Below are 24,467 nucleotides of genomic sequence, written 5' to 3' on the forward strand. Positions count from 1 at the left end.
TTTCCAGCGGATGGGAGGACAGAGGGAGATGCCGCAGCACCAGCCACCACCCACAGGCGGGACAGCCCAGGCTGCCTTCTCCCATCTCGCATCTCGGTGCCAACCCCCACGCCTGCAGCTTCACCCGCCCCGAGCCCACTCCGTAGACCTCTGCCCTGTGGTGGCCGCCCTGCAGGTGCTCTCCTCCAGGACACCTCTGCCCCCAGCATGACCTCCTGCCCCCTCAGGGGACACTTGCCTCCTCTGGGGCACCGCTAGTTGCTGGAGCGCAGCCAGCCTCACACTGCTCTTGTCTGTCCCCCAGGGCTGGTCTGAGCACCAGGGCCTTGAGGGGCGCAGGAAGCGAGGCCAAGGGAAGAGGCTCTACCAGGCTTCTGGCCAGTGGGCCTGCTTAAATGTGGAAACAGGCCCTGTGAGGTCCCCGTTGCTGGAGGGCCCGGCCCTGGGAGGCTGAGCCCTGAGGGAGGAAGGCCCAGGCGCCCTGCCCAGCCCACGGGCCTCTCCGCACGCAGCCAGTGCTCACCTGCTCCTGGCCCACTGCTTGGCGGAGAAGGGAACCCAGCCCAGGGGAGAGGCTCATCATTCTCAATAAAGCGTTTATCCCTTTCAGCCCTGATGGTGACGCTGTTGCGTCTTATTCTGGCTGGAGCCTGATTATGAGACGGGTTCTTTGCCAGGGGCCCGCTGACCATCCAGACGTCAGAGGAAGTGAGTGCTGCTCAAACGAGGGAGACTGGAGCTTTATTAAGAAACAAAATACCAGTAAGCCCAGCAGGGATGGTTAATGCCTTTTGGAGGCAGCTGTTGTGTCTCCCCACCTGCCCACCTGCTGCAGATGCGAACATCTGGGGATGAGACTCCGATGGAGAGGCTCCTGCACTTCATAAGGTGCCTCTGGCCTGTTTCTGGAGACCCCCACCCGCAGGCCACTGCTGATTGGCAGCCAGGAGGGGCTGAGGGCGGCAGGCAGGCTCCCCGTGGCCAGCCCGGGCAGTGGTGGGCCCCGCCTCACGGCGCTGCAGGTCCTGGTTCCCCAGCCCCGGGTGGGGAGGCTGTGGTTGCTGTAAACAAGACCTCCCCACACTGGAAGGGCGAGGCACCCTCGGCGGCTGCGGTGCCTGGCTGCAGGTCTGGCCTGTAAAACCTCGTCTTCTGTGCCAGGCCCCACTGAAGGCGGGCCGCGGAGATGGTGGCTGGTGGCAGCCCACCTCCTCCCTCAGGCCGTGACTCCTCCAGGCTGCTCCCCGGAGGCCACAGCAGCAGCTCACACCTGGCCCGAGGGCCGGTGTCCAGGGCCGGACTTCTCCTACAGGCCCTCCCCTTCAGGGGGAGGCCCCAGCCGCTGGAGCTCCCAGGGCACCCTGAAGGCACATGGACGGCTGCTCCCGGCCCCGCCGCCCAGCCCCTGCCCCTGCCCCTGCCCAGTGTCCACACCCAACCCCCAGGTGCTCGCCAGGGTCTCGGGCGCTGCTTCTCTTCTATCCGCGAACGATAAGCCTTTCTCCACTTTTCTGCCGCAGAGGATGGGCCAACGCAGCGGACAGCGGCCCCTCTGCCCGGCTCTCCCCACCCTCCGGGGAAGCTCGGCTTTCCCACAAGCGAGGCTCTGGAGTTTGCAGAGACCATTGGATGACAGTCAGGAGGTGAAAGTCAAGGCAAGTGTGAATTCAGCACCAGCAGGTCGGTGGCCCTCTCGAGCCCCTGAGGGGACAGGCCCCGCGAGCTTTATCGCTCTGAGTCGGAGAAGAAAGAGGGCTTAGTCCATCTCCACACCAGCATGTCCTCTCCAGCCACGCGGTGGGACTCCGTCTGGATCCGGGATTCGTTGGAGGCCAGGAACTCCACAGCGCGGTCCCAGACCCGCTTCATGCGCCTCCTGCAAAGAGAGGGGCCAGGCTCAGCAGGCCCGCTGGGCTCGGCTCTCCAGGGAGCCCGCGGGTCTGTGGATGACGCCCCTGTACAAAGGGAGGCGGAGCTCCAGCTTCCACAGGGTTCCACAGGGGGCATTTCCTGGGCCCCCGGACAAACGACTCGATGGTTTCGGTTCCCAAAGCATTCCTTTAAAGCGGCGGTTCTCAACTTGTGGGTCGTGACCCCTTTGGCGGTCAAACGACCCTTTCACAGGGGTCGCCGAAGACCATCCTGCATATCAGATATTTACATTACGATTCACAACAGTAGCAACATTACAGTTATGAAGTAGCAACGAAAATAATTTTATGGTTGGGTCACAACATGAGGAACTGTATTTAAAGGGCCAGGAGGTTGAGAACCACTGCTTTGAAGGGAGCTGAAAGGGGCCAGCGGTGTCGGGAGCAGTCCTGCGTGTGCCTGGGATGGGGCTACGCGCCCTGGGCCTGCTATTGCACAGCCTGGCCGGGCGGCCCCCGACCAGTACTGTCTGCCTCTTAATGCCTCCTGTGGGCTAATTAAAGCGTGGCTGCCGGCTGCTGAGCCCAAACCCCACAGCACTTCAGGGGTGGGATGAGCTAAGCATCCCGCTGGGGAGTTGAGAAGTAGCAGCCCCCAGGTAGAGCCCATCCCGGCTGGCGGGCCTAGGCCAGCAGCCAGAGGTCCTGCATCCCCTCCGAGTGCCCCTCCCGACCAGACCAGACCCCAGGGCGGCCGGGGAGGCTGCTTCCCGAGCCCCTGCTTTTGTCAGCTCAGACCACCTGCCCATGGACTGTGCTGCATGTGCGGAGGGAGCGTGTGTGAGTGGGAGCAGGAGGTCTCACCCTGGGGAGGCCAGAGCGGGCAGCTCCCGAGGTGGCCTATGGGTCAGGAGGCAAAGGGGCTGAGGCTGGCTTCCCTGGGGTGGGTCCTGCCACCGACCAAACCCCACGCTGGTTAGCAGCCCCCGCGTGGCTTGTTTGGCCAAGGCCACACATGCCTAGGGACTGAGCTGGCCATGCTGGGCCCGAGGGGAGGCAGCCGGCACGGTGTGGGGTCTGGGGTCGTCCTCCCAGAGCTGCCCATTAACAGGTAATGAGCAGGCGGCCAGCAGCCTCTCCCCAGCACCTGCGCTCCTGCATGTCCCCGTCTTTCAGGAGCAGCCCTCACTCGACTACTGGCTGCGCCCAGGCTGGGCCGGCAGGAGCCCGGCCACATGGACTGAGCGGCTCGGAGAGGAATCAAGAGCCTGAGCCTCCGGTCACTTGGACCCTCGGGTGGCGCCCGGGGCCTCGCTGACCACAGGGCCTGGGGCGCGGTGGCTGGGCTGGGACTGCAATGCCACTTCCTGCGCTCATTTCAGTGAAGTGTATTTGCAGTTAAAGCCCAAGCAGTGCGGCTGCCCTCGGATGCGATGTGCGCCCAAGTACGCCAGCGACCTCGTGGGCTAGGAGGCTGCCTCCTGACACCCGCTCCTTCTCCTGGGTCGTCACCACCCACAGTACACTCTCTCCTTATGCACCTTCCCCACGTCCTCCTCAGAACCAACGCCCAGCAGGCCCCTCCCCACGCCTCGCCCCTCGCCGCGACCCGGACGGTGGGGCAGGCCGCAGGCGCCAACGAACGCTTGCTGAGTGAACGCACGCCAGCCTCCGCCACAGGCCCTGCCAGCAGTCGTGTTCTCCGTTTTATGTGGAAGGTGGCCCTGGTGTCAAGTGTGACAAGCCTGCCGTCCCTCCCATGCAGCCCGTGCCCTGAAACTTTGCTCTCAACTGCCCGCAAGCACACGTGCGCACGGGTGGGAGCCGGACCATCCTGTTTTAGGTAATGAGTGTGCCTGACTGTGGGTCAGTCAGACGTGTGGAAAACAGTCTCCTCCTCCTGGCCAGGGAGGCCTCAGGGACAGTAAGTCACCAGTTCTGGGCAGCGGGGCCTTGGGGAGTGGCCAGTGAGGCCTCAGGGACAGTAAGTCACCAGTTCTGGGCAGCGGGGCCTCGGGGAGTAGCCAGGGAGGCCTCAGGGACAGTAAGTCACTAGTTCTGGGCAGCAGGGCCTCGGGGAGTGGCCAGGGAGGCCTCAGGGACAGTAAGTCACCAGTTCTGGGCAGCGGGGCCTCGGGGAGTAGCCAGGGAGGCCTCAGGGACAGTAAGTCACCAGTTCTGGGCAGTGGGGCCTGGGGAGTGGCCACTGGCGGCTTCGGGGAAGGTTTTCCCTTGCTCGTGAGATCAGGAAGCCCCTCCCCTGCTGGCTGGGACGAGGCAGACGCTGCTGCTGGCCAGCACCCTGTGACCGTGAGGAACTCCAGCCGACAGCATTCAGGGAGGGCAAGACCAGAGAATCCACCTTCCCTGCCTGAGCCCCTGGGGCAGGGGCGGTCCTAGCACTGCTGCCCCAGGCGCCCACCCCTCCGTCTAACGGTGCTGCCCCCCACAGGAGAGGGACGCGCTTCTACACTGTCCGAGTGTTCTCCCACACATGCTGAGCGCTGGAGGAACGGGCGCTGGAGAAGCGGGCGCTGGAGGAGCGGGCGCTGGAGGAGTGGGCGCTGGAGCGGGGGCGTGGACGGTGCCCGCACCTGGGATCCTGGCCGCTGACATGAGGCACTGGGTGGGGCAGACCCTGGACTCACCGGCTCTGCGGAGGGATGAGCGTGTCGCGCACGTGCAGGATGCCCACGTACGGGTAGCGCTCCATGTCCTGCTCCCAGTCCACGTAGTGGTCCTGGACCACATCTGCAGGACAGAGGGCACAGGTTAGGGCCAGGACTCCTGGCGGAGGCCGGCAGCCTTCCCCCGGGCCACACACCTATAATCTTCTTCACCATCTCATACATGGCCTGCTCCTCCTCTTCTAACTTGCGCCACCGATATTTCAGGAAGATCAGGAGTCCCCACAGAAAGGCCAGGCCTGCGCAGGACAGAGCACCGTTAAAGGCTGGCATCGCCCCAACGCTCAGACCTCCCTGGGTCTCCCCACGGGCCGGGCGCTGCGTGGGGGCTGTGGGTGATCAGATGTGTTCCGAGTACCTACTATGTGGCGGGCCCCGGGCTAGCACGCGGGAACAAAGGATGCAGGAATGCACAGGGAGGACAGGCTAGTCAGTGAGCCTCCCTCCCTGCCAGCTGCCACTCAGGCCCCTCCACCGCCACAATGCGGCTCCTCCCAACCTTAGTCCAGGGCTTTTATCTCCTCCCTGGTGAACCAGAACCCGGGCTTTCTCTCTCTCTCTCTCTCTCTCTCTCTCTCTCTCTCTCTCTCTCTCACACACACACACACACACACACACACACACACACACGCCGTGTGTTCCGCGATGCTGCCGCGGATGATGTCTGCCTGACAGCGTGGGTGCAGGAGCTGCGTGCACGCCCAGGTGCCTGGGATTTGTAACGTGGCTCTCTGGGCAGAGCCAGTGGCTCTGTGACTCGGCCTCTGCTCAGAGGCAGCCCTGCTGTCAGGGACAGGCCTGAGCTCTGCTTGAGGCTCACAGGCTGGGGCCTTGCTGCTCCCAGGAGAGGTTTACATTGCTCAGGGAGTAAAACTAGGCCAAGCTCCTGCTGTGCCCTCTTCGTAGCGGCCTGCACCCTGGGGTCCTGGAAGGGACAACGCCCACCTCCGGCCGGGCAGCCTCCCCCTCAGGAACAGGGACACTTTCTGGCTCCGATCCCCAGGGGAAGATGACCGGGCAGAGGCTGACGTGCTCACGCCCTCTGTCGTATTAGACAGACCACAGGCGCACGAGAGACTCGGACACTCAGGGCAGCTTCCCGTCACTCGTCACCCCCTGCCAGGGCTGTCGGAGAGGGGCTGGGGCGGCGCCGTGTGCGAGCACTTACACCAGAAGAAGATGAGCACGTGGGTGACGGCGGTGAGCAGGGCCCGGCTCAGGCGGCAGCCCACACCCATGCGGGGGCGGGCGGACTCCAAGCAGACCACCTTGTCCACGGTTGTCACCAATTCAGATGGGTCTTCCCCTTTCAAACTGAAACAGGACACGGGTTGTAAACACGTCCAAGAGCTCTGAGGAGCTGCAGTCTATGCCCCACTTTAAGCAGGAGGAGGAGGAAGAGGGGCTGCGAGGCCTCTCCTTGCTGTGAGACAGACATACCCCAGCTGCACTCTTCCCGGAAATCCCCGCGCTGGCTACTTAAGAGGAATAAAGCTGTCCAGAGGCAGCAGGCTCGAACCCCAGCCACTAAAGTGGCTCCCCTGCTGGGCCTCTGACAGCCCATCGGCGTGCGGAGGACTAACTATAAACTGGATCCCCTCCCAGCAGAGAGCAGTAGAAATGTTTACTGAGTGGCCATCTTGCCCTGCAAGGTAGAAACGGAAGGACGTGTGTCTGGGAGAGCGTGCCCTTCTTCGGGGTTGAGGAGGCACAGAAGCTGCTTCAGGAAGAGATCAGGAGGTGCCTGGAGGCCAGGCCCCAGCACAGCGCCTCCGCCCTGGTTCCTGCAAGAAGGTGCCAGCACCCGAGGGACACCGACAGCCACACCTCTGGGTGGCGAGCCCATGCGCTGGCTCACACCTGAGTGGCTGGTCCCTGAAGTGTCCCGGTTTCTTGTGACCACTTTTCCCCCTGGCCGTCTGAGCCGGCTCGGCCACCTCCCCCATATGAAGAGGCCAGTGTCGCGGCTCGGTGCCTCCAGTCCCCGCCTTTTCTAACAGGGATCGCCAGCTGCTCAGGGAGGCTTTGTTTCGTAAGCCAGGGCATTTCAGTGGGGCCTGCGTCCAGCTTGCAGGCTCAGGCTGAGCTGCTCGGCTCCCCTGGGTGCACAGCTGACGGAATTCATAATTTGGTGGATCAGAGAGGAAGAGAACAAAACCCGAGTGTGTTTTAGCATCAGGAGCTGTAACCTCAACAGAGCCCCTTACGAACCCTGAGAAACGGGAGCGGGGTGATGAGGCGAATGCTTCTCTGGAGGGAGACTCCAGGTGTCCAGCGTCAGCCAGTGCCCCACCCCCGCCCGTCCCCTGGGGCCTCTCAGGAAGGGAAGGGCTCGCTGTCTGCTAACAGCGCTCACCAGAGAGCAATGAGGCGCAACTACCCAGTCAGAATAAAATCCAGCATTTCCTTGTGCAACTGCCATACTGAGTGAAACCAACACAGAATCATTTCATCTGCAAATGAGAACTAGCCCCGAGGAAAGGCGCGTAGAAAGCTGCCTTCGCCAGAAAACCGCGCAGAGCCGGACGGCAAGGCGCAGACCTGGCACCTGCTCTGTGTCTGCCCTGGAACTGCTCCTTGCCCTCATTCCTGCCGCTCTTCCTTCTCCACCAGCTTTCAGCCCAGCCCACACAGCACGGGCAGACCCGCCCTCCACCTTCAGACGGGCACCCGTGGGAAGCTAGGAAGTCGGCTGATGGGCGCCCCACCGCACTCACCAGATGCCCACGTCCTTGTTGCTGCTTAGTATCCAGGTCAGTGCGGCTTCAAACTTGGCGGTGGAGCTGCCGGTCACATTCTGTGGGAGGGGCGGGAGATTAGCTCTGGTCTGGGCAGAGCAGCTAGGCAGCATTACTCTGCTGCTGGGTTACGGAAGTCCTCTCCTGGGTCCTCTGCACGTCTCACAGCCCTGCTCTGCTCAACGCGCAGCAAACTGGCAGGAGGGAAGTCTGAGGCTGGTGAGAGCCGAGGCAGGGGCTATAACGGGAGGAGGCGATGCGGAAGCACATGCGGGAAAGCAATGCGGGGCAGAGGCAGCCAAAAGGACTGAAGCCAGCCAGGTGGCAGCTCCTCTTGGGTAAAATGAAAAAGCAGGGGGTGAGGGGCCCAGCAACGTGGCCTGGGGCAAGCCCCTGCCCCTCCCTGGGCTACAGGTTCTTCCCCTGTGAAGCGAAAACTGGACTAGGTGACCATGTCCCTGCCAGCTCCATATATCCCCAATCCTACCATCCTGAGGCTGTGCGGAAAGTCAAATGGACCCCAGACAATCCACACAGCACACAAGGGGGAGAAGGGCGGGTGACACATGCATCCTTAAAGCTGCTGAGAAGGGGAGAAAAGAAACGAACAGGAGGAGCAAGTGACAGGCCAGTTTAGAAGGGGCAGCTGCAGTGGCCTGCACGCTGGGCAGCAGGGAGCCACGCACACACAGCAGGCCTGCTCCGGCTCACAGCTCACCTTGGGCCCAGTCACCCCCCCGGTGTTGCCTTAACGTAAGGTAGCCTAGCACTCAACTAAGGCAAAAAAAAGGGAGGGAGGGCAAGAAAACAAAAAACACAAAACCACACACACACACACACACAAACCAAACCAAAAACACCAAACAAAATAAAAAGGGGAAGAAAAATAAACGCAGGGTCTGAAAATCAATCCCAAAACACCAGGCCCTCCCGGCGGCGGGCGCCACCCTACTTACTGCTACGTACTCCTGGGCTTCCGCTACAGGGATGCACTTGCTTTTTAGCTTCTCTGGATTCCCACATTCAAAGTTCCCTGGGAGGGAAAACATTCAAACACAGGGAAGATGAAAAGATGACTCTGAAACAGACGACAAAATGCAGCAAGAACCAAGCCCTCCGCTCTGAGCGGGAGCATGCGGCCTGGCGCTCCAGCTTCTGGGGCATCCTCACTCTGCAGCAAGATCAAAAGCCACTTAGCTTGGATCGATTCCAGATCATTAAACCTGACCTGCAAAGCAGTGTGGTGATTTGCATTAAATGACTAAAAAGCTGCCCAATACCAGGTCTGTTTGCAATTGATCCCTAACAGGATCAGACAGATAGCTTTGGAAGGTACCGGATGGCGCTATGAACACACACAGCCTGGGAGGGAGAAAGGCAGGGATTCTGACAGATACAGGCCGGTAACCTGGAATGCCAGGCCCACTGTGTGAGGGGTCGTGGGACGATGCCCAGCATGCCCCGTGGAGGAAGGGGGCGTCTGCGGCTGGACAGCGGGGCCTCAGCAGGGCTCCAAAGCTCCCTTCTAAGTAGCTGGGGTGGCCAGCTCCCGCCTCGGACGGAGCTGGGAGCCTCCCCCGAGTCCTGCCAGCCTTTCGGGTCCCGCCCAAAGGCAACCTCCTCTGAAAAGCCCCCAGCCTGCGGGGGCCTCTTGTTTGGCCAGATTGCTCCGAACTCGGGGGCTTGCCACACCTCTTGGCTTTCAATGCCGCTGTGGTTCATCTGCTGTGAGCCACTTCACCACTAGAGCCCTCGAGCAGGGACAATGCAGAGCTGGGCACGTAAAGATCCTTCACTCTCCACATAGTGCAACTGTCCTTCACCTGGCACAGCTGGGCTTCAAATGGCCGGCGTGTGTGTGTGTGTGTGTGTGTGTGTGTGTGTGTGTGTGGCTGAAGGTAATATTAAAAATCTTGAGAATGAACTGAAGCCCGTCCTTCCTACTTCAAAGTTGATCTTGACCCTCTGGGTCATCTGGGACCAAAGCTGGCTTCTCCCATCCTCCTGCCTCCACTCAGGCCACCCTCCCTGGACCATGGCCAGGCCCCGACTGGTTTCCTCCGCCTCCCTTCTCATTCACATGTTTTAAGCTTTAAAATAAGACGACTCCACTTAAGCTGCTGCCACTTTTGCCTTCTTGGCACCTGCTCTCGGCATGTCACTTCCCTACGCAAAAGCCTCTGGGCCTCACTGCCCACAACATTAAACCCCGGTGGCCTGGCATCTGTGGGACCCAACTGACCTTTCCAAACTCCACTCCCTGTTTCTCCTTCGCTCATGAAGCCGTTTCCATCCTAACTCTGTAATCTCCTGCCCTGTTGGCCCCACCTCCCCCCACACATACAAAACCCATCCTACTGGACTTCAGGGCCTCCCATGACCCTTTCCTGACTGTTCTAGCTAAAAGGCATCGTGCCTCTCGGGACCTCTGGCCTTTAGCTCTCCTCCAACAGCATCCTATATCACCCAGTGGTCAGGGAGGTAGGTGGCCTGTGGCAAGACCCTGAACCCATCTTGCATCCTACAGTGCCCTGGCCAGAGCGGACTCCAACAGGTGGGGAAGGGAGGATGGCCCAGCAGAGACCACGCACCCCACAGCAGCTGCCTCTGTGAGATGCATGCCCTCAGGGCTGCCCCTGCAAGCTTGTCAGAGGACAGCGGGAGCCAGGCCCCTTGACGGCGTAATGAGGACCACATGTGGAGGTGGAGGGGGAGAAATGGCTACTAGGATTCACTGTTCAAGAGCGGAGCATCTCAACTTTATCCCCTGGGGTCTTATTAAAACACAGGCTTTGATTCAGTAGGTTTGGGATGGGACCTGAGATTCTGCATTTCCAATAAGCTCCCAGCTGCTGCTGCTGCTGCTGCTTGGACCACAATCGAGTCACAAACGTTTAGAACTCCCTCGTGGGTCAGAATGTATATCCCAAGCACCTGGGCCACGGGGAAATGCCCATAGGACCGCTCCTCCCAGGAGCGCAGACGCTCCCCGACCACCCCGTCTCCCACCAGTAGGAGGGAGGCGGTGGCAGAGCTGAGGCCCACAAGCTTGGCCCTGAGGACTGAGGGCCCAGCCCACCAAACCTGTCTCCCCAGCAATGGCCAAAGGTTGTCCCGTAGGTAAGAGGTGCCTCCTGAACATCCCACAAGACTGACCAGCTCCATCTGGCTCTTGTGCCAAGTATATTTAACTCGGCACCAGCCCATTCGCCTATGCCAGTGGTCAGCAAACTGCTGCTCGCGAGCCACATGCAGCTCTTTGGCCCCTTGAGTGTGGCTCTTCCACGAAATACCGACTTCTGCGCATGGGCCACGAAGTTTTGATCGCACTGTACGTGTGCGCCCGCACATGGTATTCTGTGGAAGAGCCACACTCAAGGGGCCAAAGAGCTGCATGTGGCTCGCGAGCAGCAGTTTGCTGACCACTGGCCTATGCCATCAGCAAGTGATTCTGAGCCTCCCTAGACGCCAGGTGTGGGAAGGACACAATGCAGGCGACATCTCTAGCCTTGAGGACTGTTTACCAAATAAAACCGCAGGGAGCCTGGATGGATGAGTGTTCAGGGTCTTTCCCGGGGTGCGGAGAGTGCTCCTCTGGAGGACAGCACTTGGCTTTCATGTTATAAAGAGAAGAGAGCCCTGGCCGATGCGACTCAGCTGGCTGAGCGCTGTCCCGTGCACTGAGAGGCCGCCAGTTCGAGTCCCAGTCAGGGCAATGCCTGGGTTGTGGGCTCGATCTCTAGTAGGGGGCGTGCAGGCAGCAGCCGATCCATGTTTCTCTCTCGTCACTATTTCTATCTCTCTCCCTCTCCCTTCCTTTCTCTCTAAAATCAATCCCCCCCCCCCCCACCACCACCACATTTAAAAATAGAAAAGAGAGACCCAAGATCACTCAGTAACAGGGAGATGGAGGCCCCGAGACTACCTGAGACTAAAAGGGACTTGTCCAAGGTCCTGAGCCAGCTAGGGCGACCGGGACCGGATGTGACACCAGGGCCTTGGCAGCTGGACGGGCCTGAGTGTGCTCAGCCCACCACGGACCCGTCACCTGCACGGGCCTCTCCGCCTACCCCGGCCAACCACCTGGTGCAGGCAGGCCTCCAGGTGCAAGCACCCAGACGCTGAGACCCAGGGCCTGTCCCCTCACCCCGCCAGTGAAACAGGGAGCCCCGAAGCCTGAGGTGGGGCTTATCCAGAGAAAGGCCTGTGCATGTTCCAGGAGCCCCGAGACCCGCGAAAAGAGGTGAGAACCAAATGGTTTTGCCCAAATGCGAGGCTTAAACAAACGTCAGAGGGGAAGCAGGAACTGGTTTCTGAGTGTCTTCTGGGCGGAGACCACAGAACGCCTCGGCCATCGGCCCACGAGCGGCTCGTGAGGATCTGGGGCCTGGAGACCTACTCACCGGCTTGGATGGCCAGGAAGTTGTAGAGTTCGTGCAGCAGCTCCAGCAAGGCCGCCTTCTGCTTGGCCTGACAGAACTGAGAGGACAGGACAAGCGGTCAGCAGGGCGGTGGGCAAGGAGGCAGTGTGGCTCTACCTCGTCAGCCGCGCTGTCAAGTACTAAGCAGTAAGCAGCACCTCATACTTTTAAAAACCAAAAACCAATTCTGCAAAATGGTGGGCCCAGGGACAGGGCCGATACCTGTGGGGCTGAGTGAGTGCAGGGCAGAGTGAAGGCACAGTCCCTAAGGGCTGCCATCCTGGAGGCCCGCCCTTCCCCGGTGTCGATGGAGTAACGGCCACTAGTGGGGCCGAGGAGCAGAGGCAGGGCTGCTGTGGGAAATGAGTGCTGTGGTCCCGGGAAGCTACCCACGCTGCGTCCTCTCCCCCTGGGGCCACTCCCACCCGTGGTGGAGACTCAAGTGTCTACAATCTGCCCATCGGTTGTCTGTCTTGTGGAGTATCTGCTGCAAAAAGAAAAATTCCTAGAAACCTTTGAAGTCATAGGGGAGAAAAGCCATCTGCATGAGAAAATAGGAGCAGGAACACATGCAGACCTAGCCCTCCAGCCCCTGTAACATTAAGGCCATCTTGCTAGACTCATGGTTGCTCTCCTCGATGGACCGAGAGCCAGGTACTGTGCGGAGTGGTTATATGTGAGTGCGCACTGAATTGTCACCACACTCCTTACTGTACCCCAATTTCTCAGATGGGGAGCCTGAGGCTCAGAGACCTTAGGTAAGCCACCAAGGTCCCACAGCTCATGAGAGGTGGTGTCAGGCCAGCCGACACCACACCCCACACTTCAGGCCGCCTCTGGTGTCGCTGGGCAAAGCCCTGGACTTTGAGCGGAGAGCCTGGGGCCTGGCCCCGCAACTACAGAAGGAACTGACGTGGCCTTCCTCCCAGGCTCATCAGCTGCCTCATCTGAATGGGAGGGACCTGGTGTCCAACACTCTCAGAGGCAAGATGTGTCCCCTCACGCTGCCTAAAGACCCAAGAGCCTTTGCAGTACACACGACCGCACATGGTCAGAAACAACTCCTGTGGCTTCTAGTGAGTTCGGTACCCAAACTACTTTAAAGAACGTTTTATGTGTGGGAAACGGTGAAATAAGGGTTAAAGCTAACTAAATATACGCCAAGAATCCAAGTCTATAGACACACATACGGAGATAAGATGGGAAGATCCCCAAACGTTAACAGTAATTATCTCTAGGTGGCAGAGTCATGGTGACTTTCCTTTTCAAACGTTCTACACTAACATCTTCTACTGTCACACCAGGAAACCGGCAGTAACAAGGACCACTGCTGCACGTCCCCAACATCCAGGCGAGCAGGCTGATGCCACCGAAAGGAAACAGGACACAAGGTCCCAGCCAGCAGGACAGCTAATACGACAACACGACTGCTCTCAGCCTGTGCCCATGTTTTCCGTAGCAAAAAGGCAGAAAGAAAATACAGTGTCAAGTCCGCTGAGAAGGGAAAGGAACACAAATGCCCTGCTGGGTCCCGGGTGAGCCGGAGCCACACACAGAATAAGACTTTCAGCAAAAGCCTCAGCAGAGCCGACGTGCCTCCCAACCTGCCTGTTCCCAGGAAGGCCAAGGGCACCCCATGAACTCTCAGCTCCACGGAGCCCAGGCTGGGGGCCCAGACGCTGGCCTTCCAGGCGCCAATGTTCCCGGCACAGCTGGCTGGCTGGGCACACCTTTAGCAAGGCCCTGGGTTGCACCTGTCTGCTCAGAGGAGGGCCAGGGAACGAAGGGAATGAATCTGTCCCTCAGCCGTAGCCTGATCCATTTAGAGACGTGAAGGGTCAAGCAACAGAAGCCAGGGAGATGTTTCTAATTAAAAGACAACAAATGAGCATCACCAGGGAAGTCTCACAGAAAGCTCCTGTTTTCCTATTTCGGTTTTCAGTCTTCAAAATTCTAGTCCCTCCTCTAGCTGCCGCCTACGTTTCTGGGCTCCTCCTCTAGTCATCAGTCGTGGTTTTTATGATGGAAGATGAAACTTACTATGAATATGTTTCTACAAAACAACTGGGAAGCAAGGATATTTGGTGGATGAATGCAATAAATGAATGTAAAAAAACCCCCAAAACTTCAAATAGGACACAGCACAAGCCAAGAGAAACCAGGATGCCCTTCAGAACGTGGGTAAGCGTCAGCGCAGGGGCGTGGTGGTGGTGGTGGGGGGCGGGTGTCAGATGTGAGCGGAGTGGGAGCCCTGCTGCAGGCTTAGTTAGGAGACAGCTCCTCCGGCTGGGACTTAGGGCTTTCCCCAGACGGCCACCTCTCAGCACCCACTCCTCACGCACGCTCCCTTCACAGTGGACGGCTGCTCACCGTCCCCCAATACTATTTGTAGGGAACATTGAGGCTTCATAAAACGAATCTATAGACGAAGAGGGCCAATTCCACTTCAAATGTGTTCCAAACACCCCCTCCCCACGTCTCAAATCAGAAGGGCATTTTCAGAGCCACAAAAGCACTCCTGGAGGGAGGGGAAATGACAACACGGCCTCCTGTCGGTTAGGACCTCCGGCCCTTCCTCCGAGGCAGGGAGCACAGGCCCTTCACCGCCGGCCGCGTCCCCCGGATGGACCGCGCAGGGGACCCACGTCCCAGGCGCTATGAACAGAGCCGGGCCGCACCCAGAGAGGTGTGGACATCACGCCAGGGCTCCCAAAAGGACCGCAGACGTGCTGGGAGGAACGACACAGAAACACTCACCTCATCGTTTTTCCTCTCGCAGTCCACTGGCAACAATTTCACTGAGACCAGAAAGAAACAGAAAATTAAAGTGGGGCTGCGGAAAGGAATACCCACAGGACCTCTCACAATCCAGGGACTGAACCCCGGCCAGCCTCCGGGGGATGGGGGGTCCAGGGGAAAGCTGTCCGCTGACAGATGCACTCTAACGGGATGCACTCTAACACGCACGCAGTGAAATGCAAACTTCCCAGCCCGGGACTGGGAACGACAGCGGGTCTGGTGGGCTCCGGGCGACTGGACCCCGCTCCTCAGCGGGAGCAGGATCCATGGAGCCGCCCTGGCCTGACTCGGGGTGAGACCCTCAAAGGAGGCAACGTCCGTGACAGTCTATAAACTGTGAGCGATGACACGCTGAACAGGGACGCGCACCATCAGGGGAGGGGAACTCCGGGAACCCAGGATGTGGCCAGGCCAGCGCTGGCTGCCGTCCCAGCAGGGAGTGTGCGCCCGGCCTGCGGGTCGCCGCGGGCGACAGCCAGGAATTGAGCGCGTGCCCAGTCCGGGGTCCCCTGGGGTCCCCGTGCCCACGTCCACACCCACGCGGAAAGGTGTGGCCTCGGACAGCCCCGGGGCAGCCCCTTTGGCAAAGAACAGCCCCTGCGGTGAACAGTGTCACTTTATATCGGCTCCGGCAGACGCGCGCTCTGCGCTGTCCGGTCCGGTCGGGCAGCTCAGGGCCGGCGGCGCCTGTGCCTCCAGGGCGCTCCCCTCCCACCCGGGCGCCCCGCCTGCAGACCTCGAGGCCCGCTCACCCGTGCCCAGCGCGGGCAGGAGCGTGGCTGGGGGCCCCTGAACCTCAGGACCCTCCTGACCCTCCGAGGCCCTGCGGCCACGGCAAGGCCCCCTTCCCGCAGGCACCCCAGGAGGTCCCGCACACCCGCCACACGGGCCCCCACGAAGCGGGCACACGGTCACTGGTGCCGGGACCCGCCAGGCCCGCCTGCGGCTGAGGCTGAGACTGAGAGGGAGGGGGCGTGTGCCTGCGGGGCGCGGCCTTTTCCAGGGGAGAAGGCGGAGCGGGTCGGAGGGCGGGCCGGGCAGCGGGGAGAGCGGGCTGTGAGGCCGGGACGGCCGCCCACTCGGGCCCTGGCCGCCCCCCACCGCGGGGTCCCGTCGGGAGGTGCGCCCGACCCGCGGCCGCGCCGGCCTGCGCCCACGTACTGTGGTCCTCCGCCTCGCGCGGCGCCGAGGGCCGGCCCATCTTCGCCCAGAGGATGCCCAGGAAGACGAAGAGCAGCCCCAGGCTCGCCCAGAGCAGCAGCCGCGACAGGCAGCGCTCCAGCCGCCGCCCCGCCTCGGGCCGGGCCTGCGCCGCGCCCGCCGCGCCCGCTCGCGTGGCCCGCAGGCCGGGGCGCGGGTCGGGGCCGAGGGCGGGGGGCGGCCGGGCCGGGGCCCACCAGCGACGGGCCCGGGGGCCAGGCCGGTCGGGCGCCCGGGCGTCCTCGTCGTCCTCGGAGCTGCCCCGGACCGAGGCGCGGCGCCGGAGCGGCGCGGGGCGGGCGGCGGGGGCGGGGTCGCGGCTCGCGGACCAGGCGGCCGCGGGCGCCCCGAGGTCCCCGTAGGCGCCGGCGGTGGCGAAAGCCGAGCTCGGGGCGAGCGGGGACGGCCAGGGCTCCGCCCGCAGAGCGGCCGCGGCCGGCCGGGCGCGCAGCGGGGCCTCCGCCCGCAGCCGCTCCTCGCCCCGCGGCCGGGCCTCCTCGCGCAGCCGGACGGCGCCCCGCAGGTGGCGCAGCTTCTTGCGGTAGACGTCCCGGGTGGTGTCGGTGATGGGGCCGGGCTGGAAGCCCAGGGCCTGCAGCTCTCGCCGCAGCTCCGGGTCTGACAGGCCGGCCATGGCCCCAGCCGCCCCGGCATGCACCGCGCCCGGAACTGCTCCCGCCGCCGGGCCGACCGGAAGGGCCCGCGCCATGAGAGGAAGGTCGCCGGGCGCCATGTTGAGAAGGTGGGAGGGGCCGCCATGATGAGGAGGTCATCTCACCTATGGCCGCCTTGATGGGCCCGCGCCATGATGGGGAGGTCGTGGGGCGCCATGTTGAGAAGGGACCGGTGGGGTCGCCATCGTGAGGAGGTCGTCTTCACACAGGGGAAGTCCTAGGCCAGTGGTTCTCAACCTTCTGTCCCTTTAATACAGTTCCTCATGTTGTGGTGACCCCCAACCATAAAATTATTTTTGTTGCTACTTCATAACTGTAATGTTCCTACTGTTATGAATTGTAATGTAAATATCTGATATGCAGGATGTATTTTCATTGTTACAAATTAAACATAATTAAAGCATAGTGATTAATCACAAAAACAATATGTAATTATATATTCAACTAGAGGCCCGGTGCACAAAAATTTGTGCACTGTCAGGAGGGTGTCCCTCAGCCCAACCTGTGCCCTCTCACCGTCTGGGACCCCTCGGGAGATAACCACCTGCTGGCTTAGGCCCGCTCCCCGGGTGGCAGATGGCACGCCCGATTCCCACGCTGGGTTGGGTGGCCGCTCGGATTGTGCTGCTGCCCACCCTGCCTGCCCCACCCCACCCACACATGGCAGGCCAGGATCTCGCTCTGGGGTGGCCAGCGGCTGGGGATGGAGATGCCGCCAGCCCCAGGCGGGGCAGCGCAGCAGGATCTGCCTCCAGTATGCAAATTAGCCACCATCTTTGTTGGTGGCTAATTTGCATATCGTGCTGATTAGCCAATGGGAGGCGGAGCGAAGGTATGGTCAAATACCATGTTTGTCTATTATTAGATAGGATATGTGTTTTCTGATGGTCTTAGGCGACCCCTGTGAAAGGGTTGTTCAACCCCTAAAGGGGTCGCGACCCACAGGTTGAGAACCGCTGTCCTAGGCCCTAGGGGTTTTTTTTTTTCTTCCTTTTTCCCCTCCTTGCTTAGTTCCAAGGTGTTAATGTCTGAATCTTCCACCCCTTGCACAGCCCCTGATATGCTGGTCACTAAGAGAGCCATGTTGGTTTTTAATGATTTTAGAGAGGAAAGGAGAGAGGGAAACATTGGCTGCTTCTTGTGTGTGCCCTGACCCACAATGGAACCCACGACCCCGGGGTATAGCGACCCTGGCGGGGCCTCAGCCGTGCTGCCCGAGCGGGTGGGCTGCTCGGGGAGAGGCAAGCCTGCCTGGCGGGCCCTTCCCTCCTGCTTGAGGCTGGACTCACTCCCTTTGCTCAGGGAAGGGCTGGCTGGGGCCTGAGTGGACCCGCTGGCGAGGAGGCCGGCTGTCCCGGGGCGAGGCCTCAGGCTGCTTTCCTGCCTGCGGGCACCCACGGAGGGTGAGTGGCAGTGGGGCCCGGGGGGAGGCTGTGCCAGGGCGGCAGGGTCTTCTCTGGAGAGGGGGGATCGGGGGGGGGGCCAGGGCAGGGATCCTGGGAGCACCGCTCTCTATGTAATCGCATCCAGGAGAGGGCGGCCAGGGCAGGGATCCCGGGGGCACCGCTCTCCATGTGATTACATTCGGGAGAGGGGGGCTCGGGGGGCCAGGGTAGGGATCCCGGGGCCACCGCTCTCCATGTGATCACATCCGGGAGAGGGGGGCTCGGGGGGCCAGGGCAGGGATCCCGGGGCCACCGCTCTCCGTGTGATCGTATCCAGGAGAGGGGGGCTCGGGGGGCCAGGGCAGGGATCCCGGGGCCACCGGCCTCCGTGTGATCGCATCCGGGGAGCTGCCAGCCTGCGGTTGGGAACCTTGGCTTTCGGAGGATGAGGCGAGGCAAGGTGGTTTGTATCGGTGCCTAGCACGGTGCCCCTTGGTGTTGGTACTGGACCCACACACCCCGCCGCCGTGTAACCCCACAGGGCCGCTCTCAGTGAGGAAGCCTGAGGGGGCCTGGGGGGAGTGGCAACTGGAAACGGAGCTACGGCTCCTAGTCTTCCTTTTGCCTCCCTCTCCCTCTGTTCCTTCCACAGCCCATCAACTGCCTTCCCCAAACACATCGCAGGCCTTCTGGGTCCCAGCCCATGTCTCCCTCCAATTCAGCCCCCCTTCCCCTGCTCCCCTGCCCGCGGCCCCCTTGCCCACCCCCACCTCATGCCTCCTGGCCCCTCCCAGTCTGGTCTGTGGGCAAGGCCCCTCTGCCCGTGGTCTGCATGCCCGCCCTTGCTCCCCCCAGGGGTGCTCGACCCTGGCCACATGGGGGGGTTACAGCCTCGGCTGGTCAGGCTTCCGTTCCTCGCGCCCCCCCCGCCCCCCCCCCCCCCGCCCGCCTCCTGACTCAGCTGCTCCCAGGCGGCGCCCTCTCTCACCACGTGCTGTTTTCCTCTCCCTGCCTGTGTTTGCACCGAATGCCATGAATCTGATACAGTGATTGCCTAACACAAATACCACACAATAGTATTTTATTTCTTTCTGAAGCGCTGTTTGCATGACAGATGAGCTGGTCACACTCGTGCACCTGCTCACGGCTGTGCTGTTCCGTGTGTAAAGAACGAGCCTTCGGGCGGCACTGGCCTGCGTGCCGAGCGGGCCTGAGACGGATGCTTCCCACAGTCACAGCGCTGCAGAGACGCGGTCCATTTCATCACAGTGGCTCTCGGGGCGATTTAAAGATATGAACAGAGCTGGAGCCGCCCGGCGCGGGCCCCAGTGCGGGCTTCTCGGTGTGTCAGCCTTCCTTTGGTTCAGGACGCTGCTGCCTCCCACACCTAGGGCCAAGTGACCCTCCCCTCCCCCCTCCTCCGTGCCTCCCTCTGGCCTGGAGCCCTCATGTTTCCAGCAGCGCCACCATCCCCCACGGTGCACCCTGCGGCCTCCATGCGGCCCTGGCAGCCCCGGCCCGGCCTGCGGGCCCTGCAAGCCTTTGGTGAGGCCGTGTGCCACCACCTGGGGCACGTTTGCCCATCAGTGTTTCCTCCCCCTGCGAGAAGAAACCTCACCATCTTACTGAGCAATCAGCCCCTCCTCCCCGGCCTCCGCCTCTCCATTTTCCTTCTGACCTCTCGGCTCCAGTCCCGACCCTCCCGGGTTACTCACCCCTCTGGTCCTCCATCACCTGCTGCCCCCGGAAGCTCTTCCCCTGCGTTAGTGAAGCCAGCTGGCTGCTGTGCTTACTCCTCCACACGGCTGGCCCCACTCCTTCCCTGAGCCCGTATTCCCGCCAGGGCCGGCTCCCCGCTTCTTGGCCACACCACCCGGGGCTGCCAGGGGCCCGTGGGCTCTCTGATCGGCCTTCCTGTCTTCACGTGCCTCCTCAGCTGAGCCGGTCCAGCATGAGCAGCCATATTTTATTTTATTTTTAAATATATTTTTATTGATTTCAGAGAGGAAGGGAGAGAGAGATAGAATCATCAATGATGAGAGAGAATCATTGGTTGGCTGCCTCCTGCACGCCCCACACGGGATCGAGCCCGCAACCTGGGTATGTGCCCTGACTGGGAATCAAACCGTGGTCTCCTGGCTCATAGGTCGACGCTCAACCCCCGAGCCACCACGCTGGGCTGGGCAGCCATATTTTACAGGAAAGGGTGATATTGCAAAGTAACAGCTGTCCCTGTGCTCTCCTCTCTCATCACTTTGCTGTGATTTTTTAAGGTGAGCAGCTCAAGCTGCGATCCATCTTCCTATTAAAGACAGAAGAGGACAAAAAAGCCCCAATGTCTAAATCTGCTCGTACCCACAGCCACACAGCCAGCGGTGGCGGGGGGCTGTGGGGGGGGGGTCACCCTGTGTTCCCAGGGGCCGCCTGCCCCCACCCGCCCCCGCCCGCTGACCTCCTGCCTCAGCAGAGCCTGTGAGAATAGCAGCCATAAATCTTAGTGGGTTCCGCCCTCCTCCTCCTCCTCCTCCTCCTCCCCCTCCTCCTCCCCCTCCTCCTCCTCCTCCTCCTCCTCCTCCTCCTCCTTCTCCTCCTCCCCAGCCCTGCTCGCATTTATCAGGTCCTTAAAGATGCACGGGACCAGGGCTTGTCCTTGATTGACCTCGTTGCTGGCCTCGCGGCGTCCCTCAGCTATTCTGGGCTTCCTTCAAACCCAGCGCGGAGGCGTCACTGGGCGGCGTGGGGACAGTGTGGCTGAGCAGGAGGGACTGGAAGGGCCCGCGCTGCCCTACATCTTGTTGCCTCTGCATGTGGGAGTGAAGGGCCCTTTCCGTCTCTGGGTCAGTGACGGGCAGAGTCAGAGCAACCCCAGAATGGGTTTAACGGGCAGTTTGTCACCTGCTTTCCAGGTGACAAGGGAACAAAGCTCTCACTCTCCGGCCCCTCGCACTTTGCTGCCTGTGGGGCGGCGTTCCTGCCCAGGCGTGGGTACATCCGTGGTCAGGAACGGAGGCTGTGGGAAGAGAAATGTAACGCTTTCCAAACCGTTTCTCTTGGACTTTGTCCATGATTAGATTCTGCTAAATGACAGAGTACGGACACCAGGCAGTTCCTCTGCTTTTAACTGTCCAAGTTCACGGCACGTCCACGTGGCTCAGGACTATAAAGTCACACGGATGTGGTTGCAGCGACGTGCCTCCTCGCACCTGTGCAGCCGGGTCAGGGTCCCTACCATCACCCGCGGTCCTGCCGCATGCACCGTCCACTCCACTGGCAGACGGGCCATCTGTCGCTCTCCGGAATTGGAGAGAGCCTGCCGATGGTGCGGGGTGGCCCTCAGCGAGCGAGAGGGAGGGCGGCGGCCACGCTCCTCAGGCCTCCCCACCTGACCCGGTGCCCCCCGGGCCCAGGCACCCGGAGCCTTCCCCCGGGGCGGGCCCCTTACTTCTCTTTTCAAGACACAGGGGGGCATATCCTCTGGGCTCAGCTCACAGAAGCCCCCCAGCCTTCCCCAATTTTAATCTCCCGGCTCTGCAGGCCCTGAAGCCCCTGCTCTGCTGTCCTAGAAACGGGAGGAGCTGGGAGGAAGGGTTATTGCCGATGGTGAGAAAGTGAACAGTGCGGGAGGAGGAAAGGGAAGAAAGGAGCCGGCACATCTACACGGCCCTGGGCACAGCGCGTACAGAGGCCAGGGTGGCAGCTCCTACCCAGCGCCCTCGGGGGCCACAGGAGAGGGTCGCGGGGACAGGGTCGTGAGCAGCTGCTCCTGGGCTTTGTGCAGGGCTGTTCCGCAGAGCAGGCGGCTCCCCTGCCCTCGCGCTCCCAGGGCTGTGACGGCTGACCCCGTTCCCATGTTCCCATCACAAATGGATGCAGACTCCCTGGGCGAACTCTCCTGGGGCCTCAGCTCTCTCCCGGCACCTATTCCAAGGCTGCTCTCCACCCCAGGATCCTAAAGAAGATTCCTCAGAGGGTGCTGGGGCCCCAGCCCAGAGATGGGCACCCCTGGTGGTGAGGGGGCGTGGCCCACAGCAGGGCAGGCCTGAGCAGCCGGGAGGAACCACGTGAAACCTGTTTCCCTGTGGGGAGACAGTGAGCAGCGGGAGGAACACGTGAAACCTGTTTTCCCCGTGGGGAGACACTGAGCACTTTGCTTCCTGCTTCTTGGTGTGAGTTATAGACGCTGCCGGCTGGCACGGCCCTTGGAGGCCAGGGGTCTTGGACTCAGCTCCTCCCAGTGCAGCTTTAAGGTTCCCGTGCCTCTTCCTCCTTTAGTTACCAGTGGGGAGTGCTCCTCGCCCTCCCGCCCGCCCCCCCTCCCGTGCTGCTAGAAGAAGCATTTCCAGAGGCCCACGGGAGGGTGCGGGACTGTAGAAAGCTTGTTTCTGTGAATCACCCTGAGTCTCCAAGGTCCATTTCCCTCTGTCCTGCCATGGGAGAGGTGAAGCTGTGGCTTCAGTCTGGCCAGAGTGACTGCGTTTTCCAGAGCTCCCGCCCCATATGGGGGCGCAGTCCAGCCCAGCACCAGCTGGGTCCCAACTGCAGCTCATGACTGTTGTGTTTGGGATCCACAGGGCACGTGGCTATGGAGGGAACACGGGCAGAAGCAAATCCAAAGGAACCAGAGAGTCAAGAGCCACGTCGCCAAGAGCCCGGACAGCCAGGTCGCCAAGAGCCTAGGGATTATGTATTCCCACGGCTGGCATTGACCCTGTCAGCTCTGTGCCCAGGGTGATGGACAGGCATCCTCCCCTGTCATCCCGCTTCACCGTGCCTGTGTCCATCTCCCCGCAGTTGGGCCCCTTCCCCAGTGATCTGCGCGGACCTGGCCGTGGGCCGTGGGTCCCTGGGGTGTGAAATTGCAGCTTCCTGTGAAGCTGCCCAGATGGCCGCGCTTGCAATGTCTGGCCTCCCCTTTGCTCCTTCCTGTTACTAATAACCAGCTGATCACATGGCGTCTCTTCCTCTCCCACCTGCCGCTGCGGCCCTGGCGCCATTCGTTGCCTGGCGGCGGCGGCGGCAGCAGCATTTCCCGGGCCCTGCGGCTGCGCTTGGGCTTCGTGGTTTGTGCACTGGGAGCTGAATGTGCAGTGAGCGGGCTTGGGTGCTCCTCAGAGCGTTCAGAGCACCCAGGGGAGTGTCCTTCTTAGGTAACTGCCACCCGTGGCTCCGCCCCCGCAGTGCGGTGGGGTGGGTGGAGACGTGGAGCGGCACTGTGCCTAATTTGCTGGTGGCCGATGGTTCCTGCATGGCCCTGGCTTATACGTAAGTGAACATTCATTAATGTAAAATGACGTTGGAATGGAACGCCCATCTAGTTGTGTTTAGGAGGCAGGGCTAAGCGGGGGGCTGTGTATGTGCTGCGGCCGCGGCAGCGTGCACTCACAGGGATAATAACGATTATTTGCTCTTTGCTGGTGCGCCATGCCCGCAGCTCAGTGGCTACTGCCACTGCTTCTGCAAAGGTTCACTGAGTGAGAGACCAGCTGGAGGCCACTCAGCAAGGGGCTGAGTGCAGAGGCTTCAGACTCGCTGGCCCGTTAGACCTGGCCTCGCTGGTAAACAAAACGGACCAGGAGGCAGGAGCCCTGACTCCAGGCCTCGCTCAGCCACAGACCCCTGTGTGGACAAACACCAGCTCTCTGGGCCTCCGTTTCCTCACCAGTCGTGGAAGGGCCCGTGCAAATCCCCCAATTCTGTGGCCTGAGTGAATATTTGAACATAGAACGTAGACAAGTCCCATGATTTGCTAATGTAGGCATCTCCCTCAGAACTTCATTCCCCCCATGGCTTGACCTGAGTTTGACCTTTGGATATTAAGATATTAAATAAGAGAGTCGTTTCTGTATATTTCATGCTTTATTTGCTGCAGAGGGATTTGCTGGGGAGCGGGTGCCCTGCTCCCAAGCCCAGCCGCCGGCCATGCAGCCCTCCATGGAGGCTCTCAGCGGCCAGTTCTCCCAGGAGCAGAGCGGCGGTCACTTGGCTGCTGGAGAAAATCAAGGTTTGTAGCTGAGTAGTGGCAGCAGGTCCCCAGGAGCTTATGAAACCACCTTCTAAAGCTGCCTGTGCCCCAGGGAGGAGGGGCACCCCCCCAGGGGTTTGGCCGGCTCAGCCAGCCCCACCTCTACCCTCTCTGTAGCCTGAGGCAAGTCATTTAGCCTCCCTGTCGCTCGCTTGCTCGCTTGCTGAATTCCCTGCTCCTGGGACCGTGAGAAGGAATTAGTGGCTGTTTGTCACAGAGACCTAGCTTTGCCCAAGTAACTGGGGCGACCTTGGGCTGGGCAAGGCCAGATGGGGCTCAGGACTGCGATTTGCAGAGCGATGAACACAAGCAGGCTTTCGGCCAGACTGCACTGTGTTCCTCAGAGTAACCAGCAGCTCAGTGGGGTTTTGAAGCAGGGAGGGCTGGTGGGTTGTCACCAGAAAGGTGTTTGGGACGTGGGCCTGAGCCACTGAGGGAGTGCCCTGGCTGGGGGCTGGGCCCCTGGACGCCACAGCCATCAAGCCACCTGCTCCACGGCAGGGGAGGGCACGCTTCTGGGAGAAAACAGCTCGTTCTTGGGTGCAAAGCAGGAAAGCGAATCGCTGTCCCCAAACCCTGCTCAGACCGCTCGCTCCTGGAATGCTAACACGGGTGGGTGGTGTCAGTGCCGGAGACGCCGCCCTTACCACTCTGGGTGGGCAGCACTCGC

General features: G+C 61.3%; 1 protein-coding gene across 1 annotated transcript; it reads right to left on the bottom strand.

The window, feature by feature from the left end:
* Positions 1-724: 724 nt before the first annotated feature.
* LEMD2 (LEM domain nuclear envelope protein 2) lies at positions 725-16,350 on the bottom strand (the record flags this gene model as incomplete). Its single annotated transcript, XM_081093523.1, has 9 exons — positions 725-1,876; positions 4,520-4,622; positions 4,696-4,797; positions 5,727-5,872; positions 7,276-7,355; positions 8,253-8,329; positions 11,700-11,775; positions 14,475-14,515; positions 15,678-16,350. The coding sequence occupies 9 exons, from the start codon at positions 16,348-16,350 to the stop codon at positions 1,726-1,728; spliced, it is 1,449 nt and encodes a 482-aa protein (XP_080949649.1). The 3' UTR covers positions 725-1,725.
* Between the last annotated feature and the right edge of the window lie 8,117 nt (positions 16,351-24,467).

The sequence above is a fragment of the Myotis nattereri genome (assembly GCF_964212035.1).
Source record: "Myotis nattereri genome assembly, chromosome: 6".
Lineage (NCBI taxonomy): Eukaryota > Metazoa > Chordata > Mammalia > Chiroptera > Vespertilionidae > Myotis > Myotis nattereri.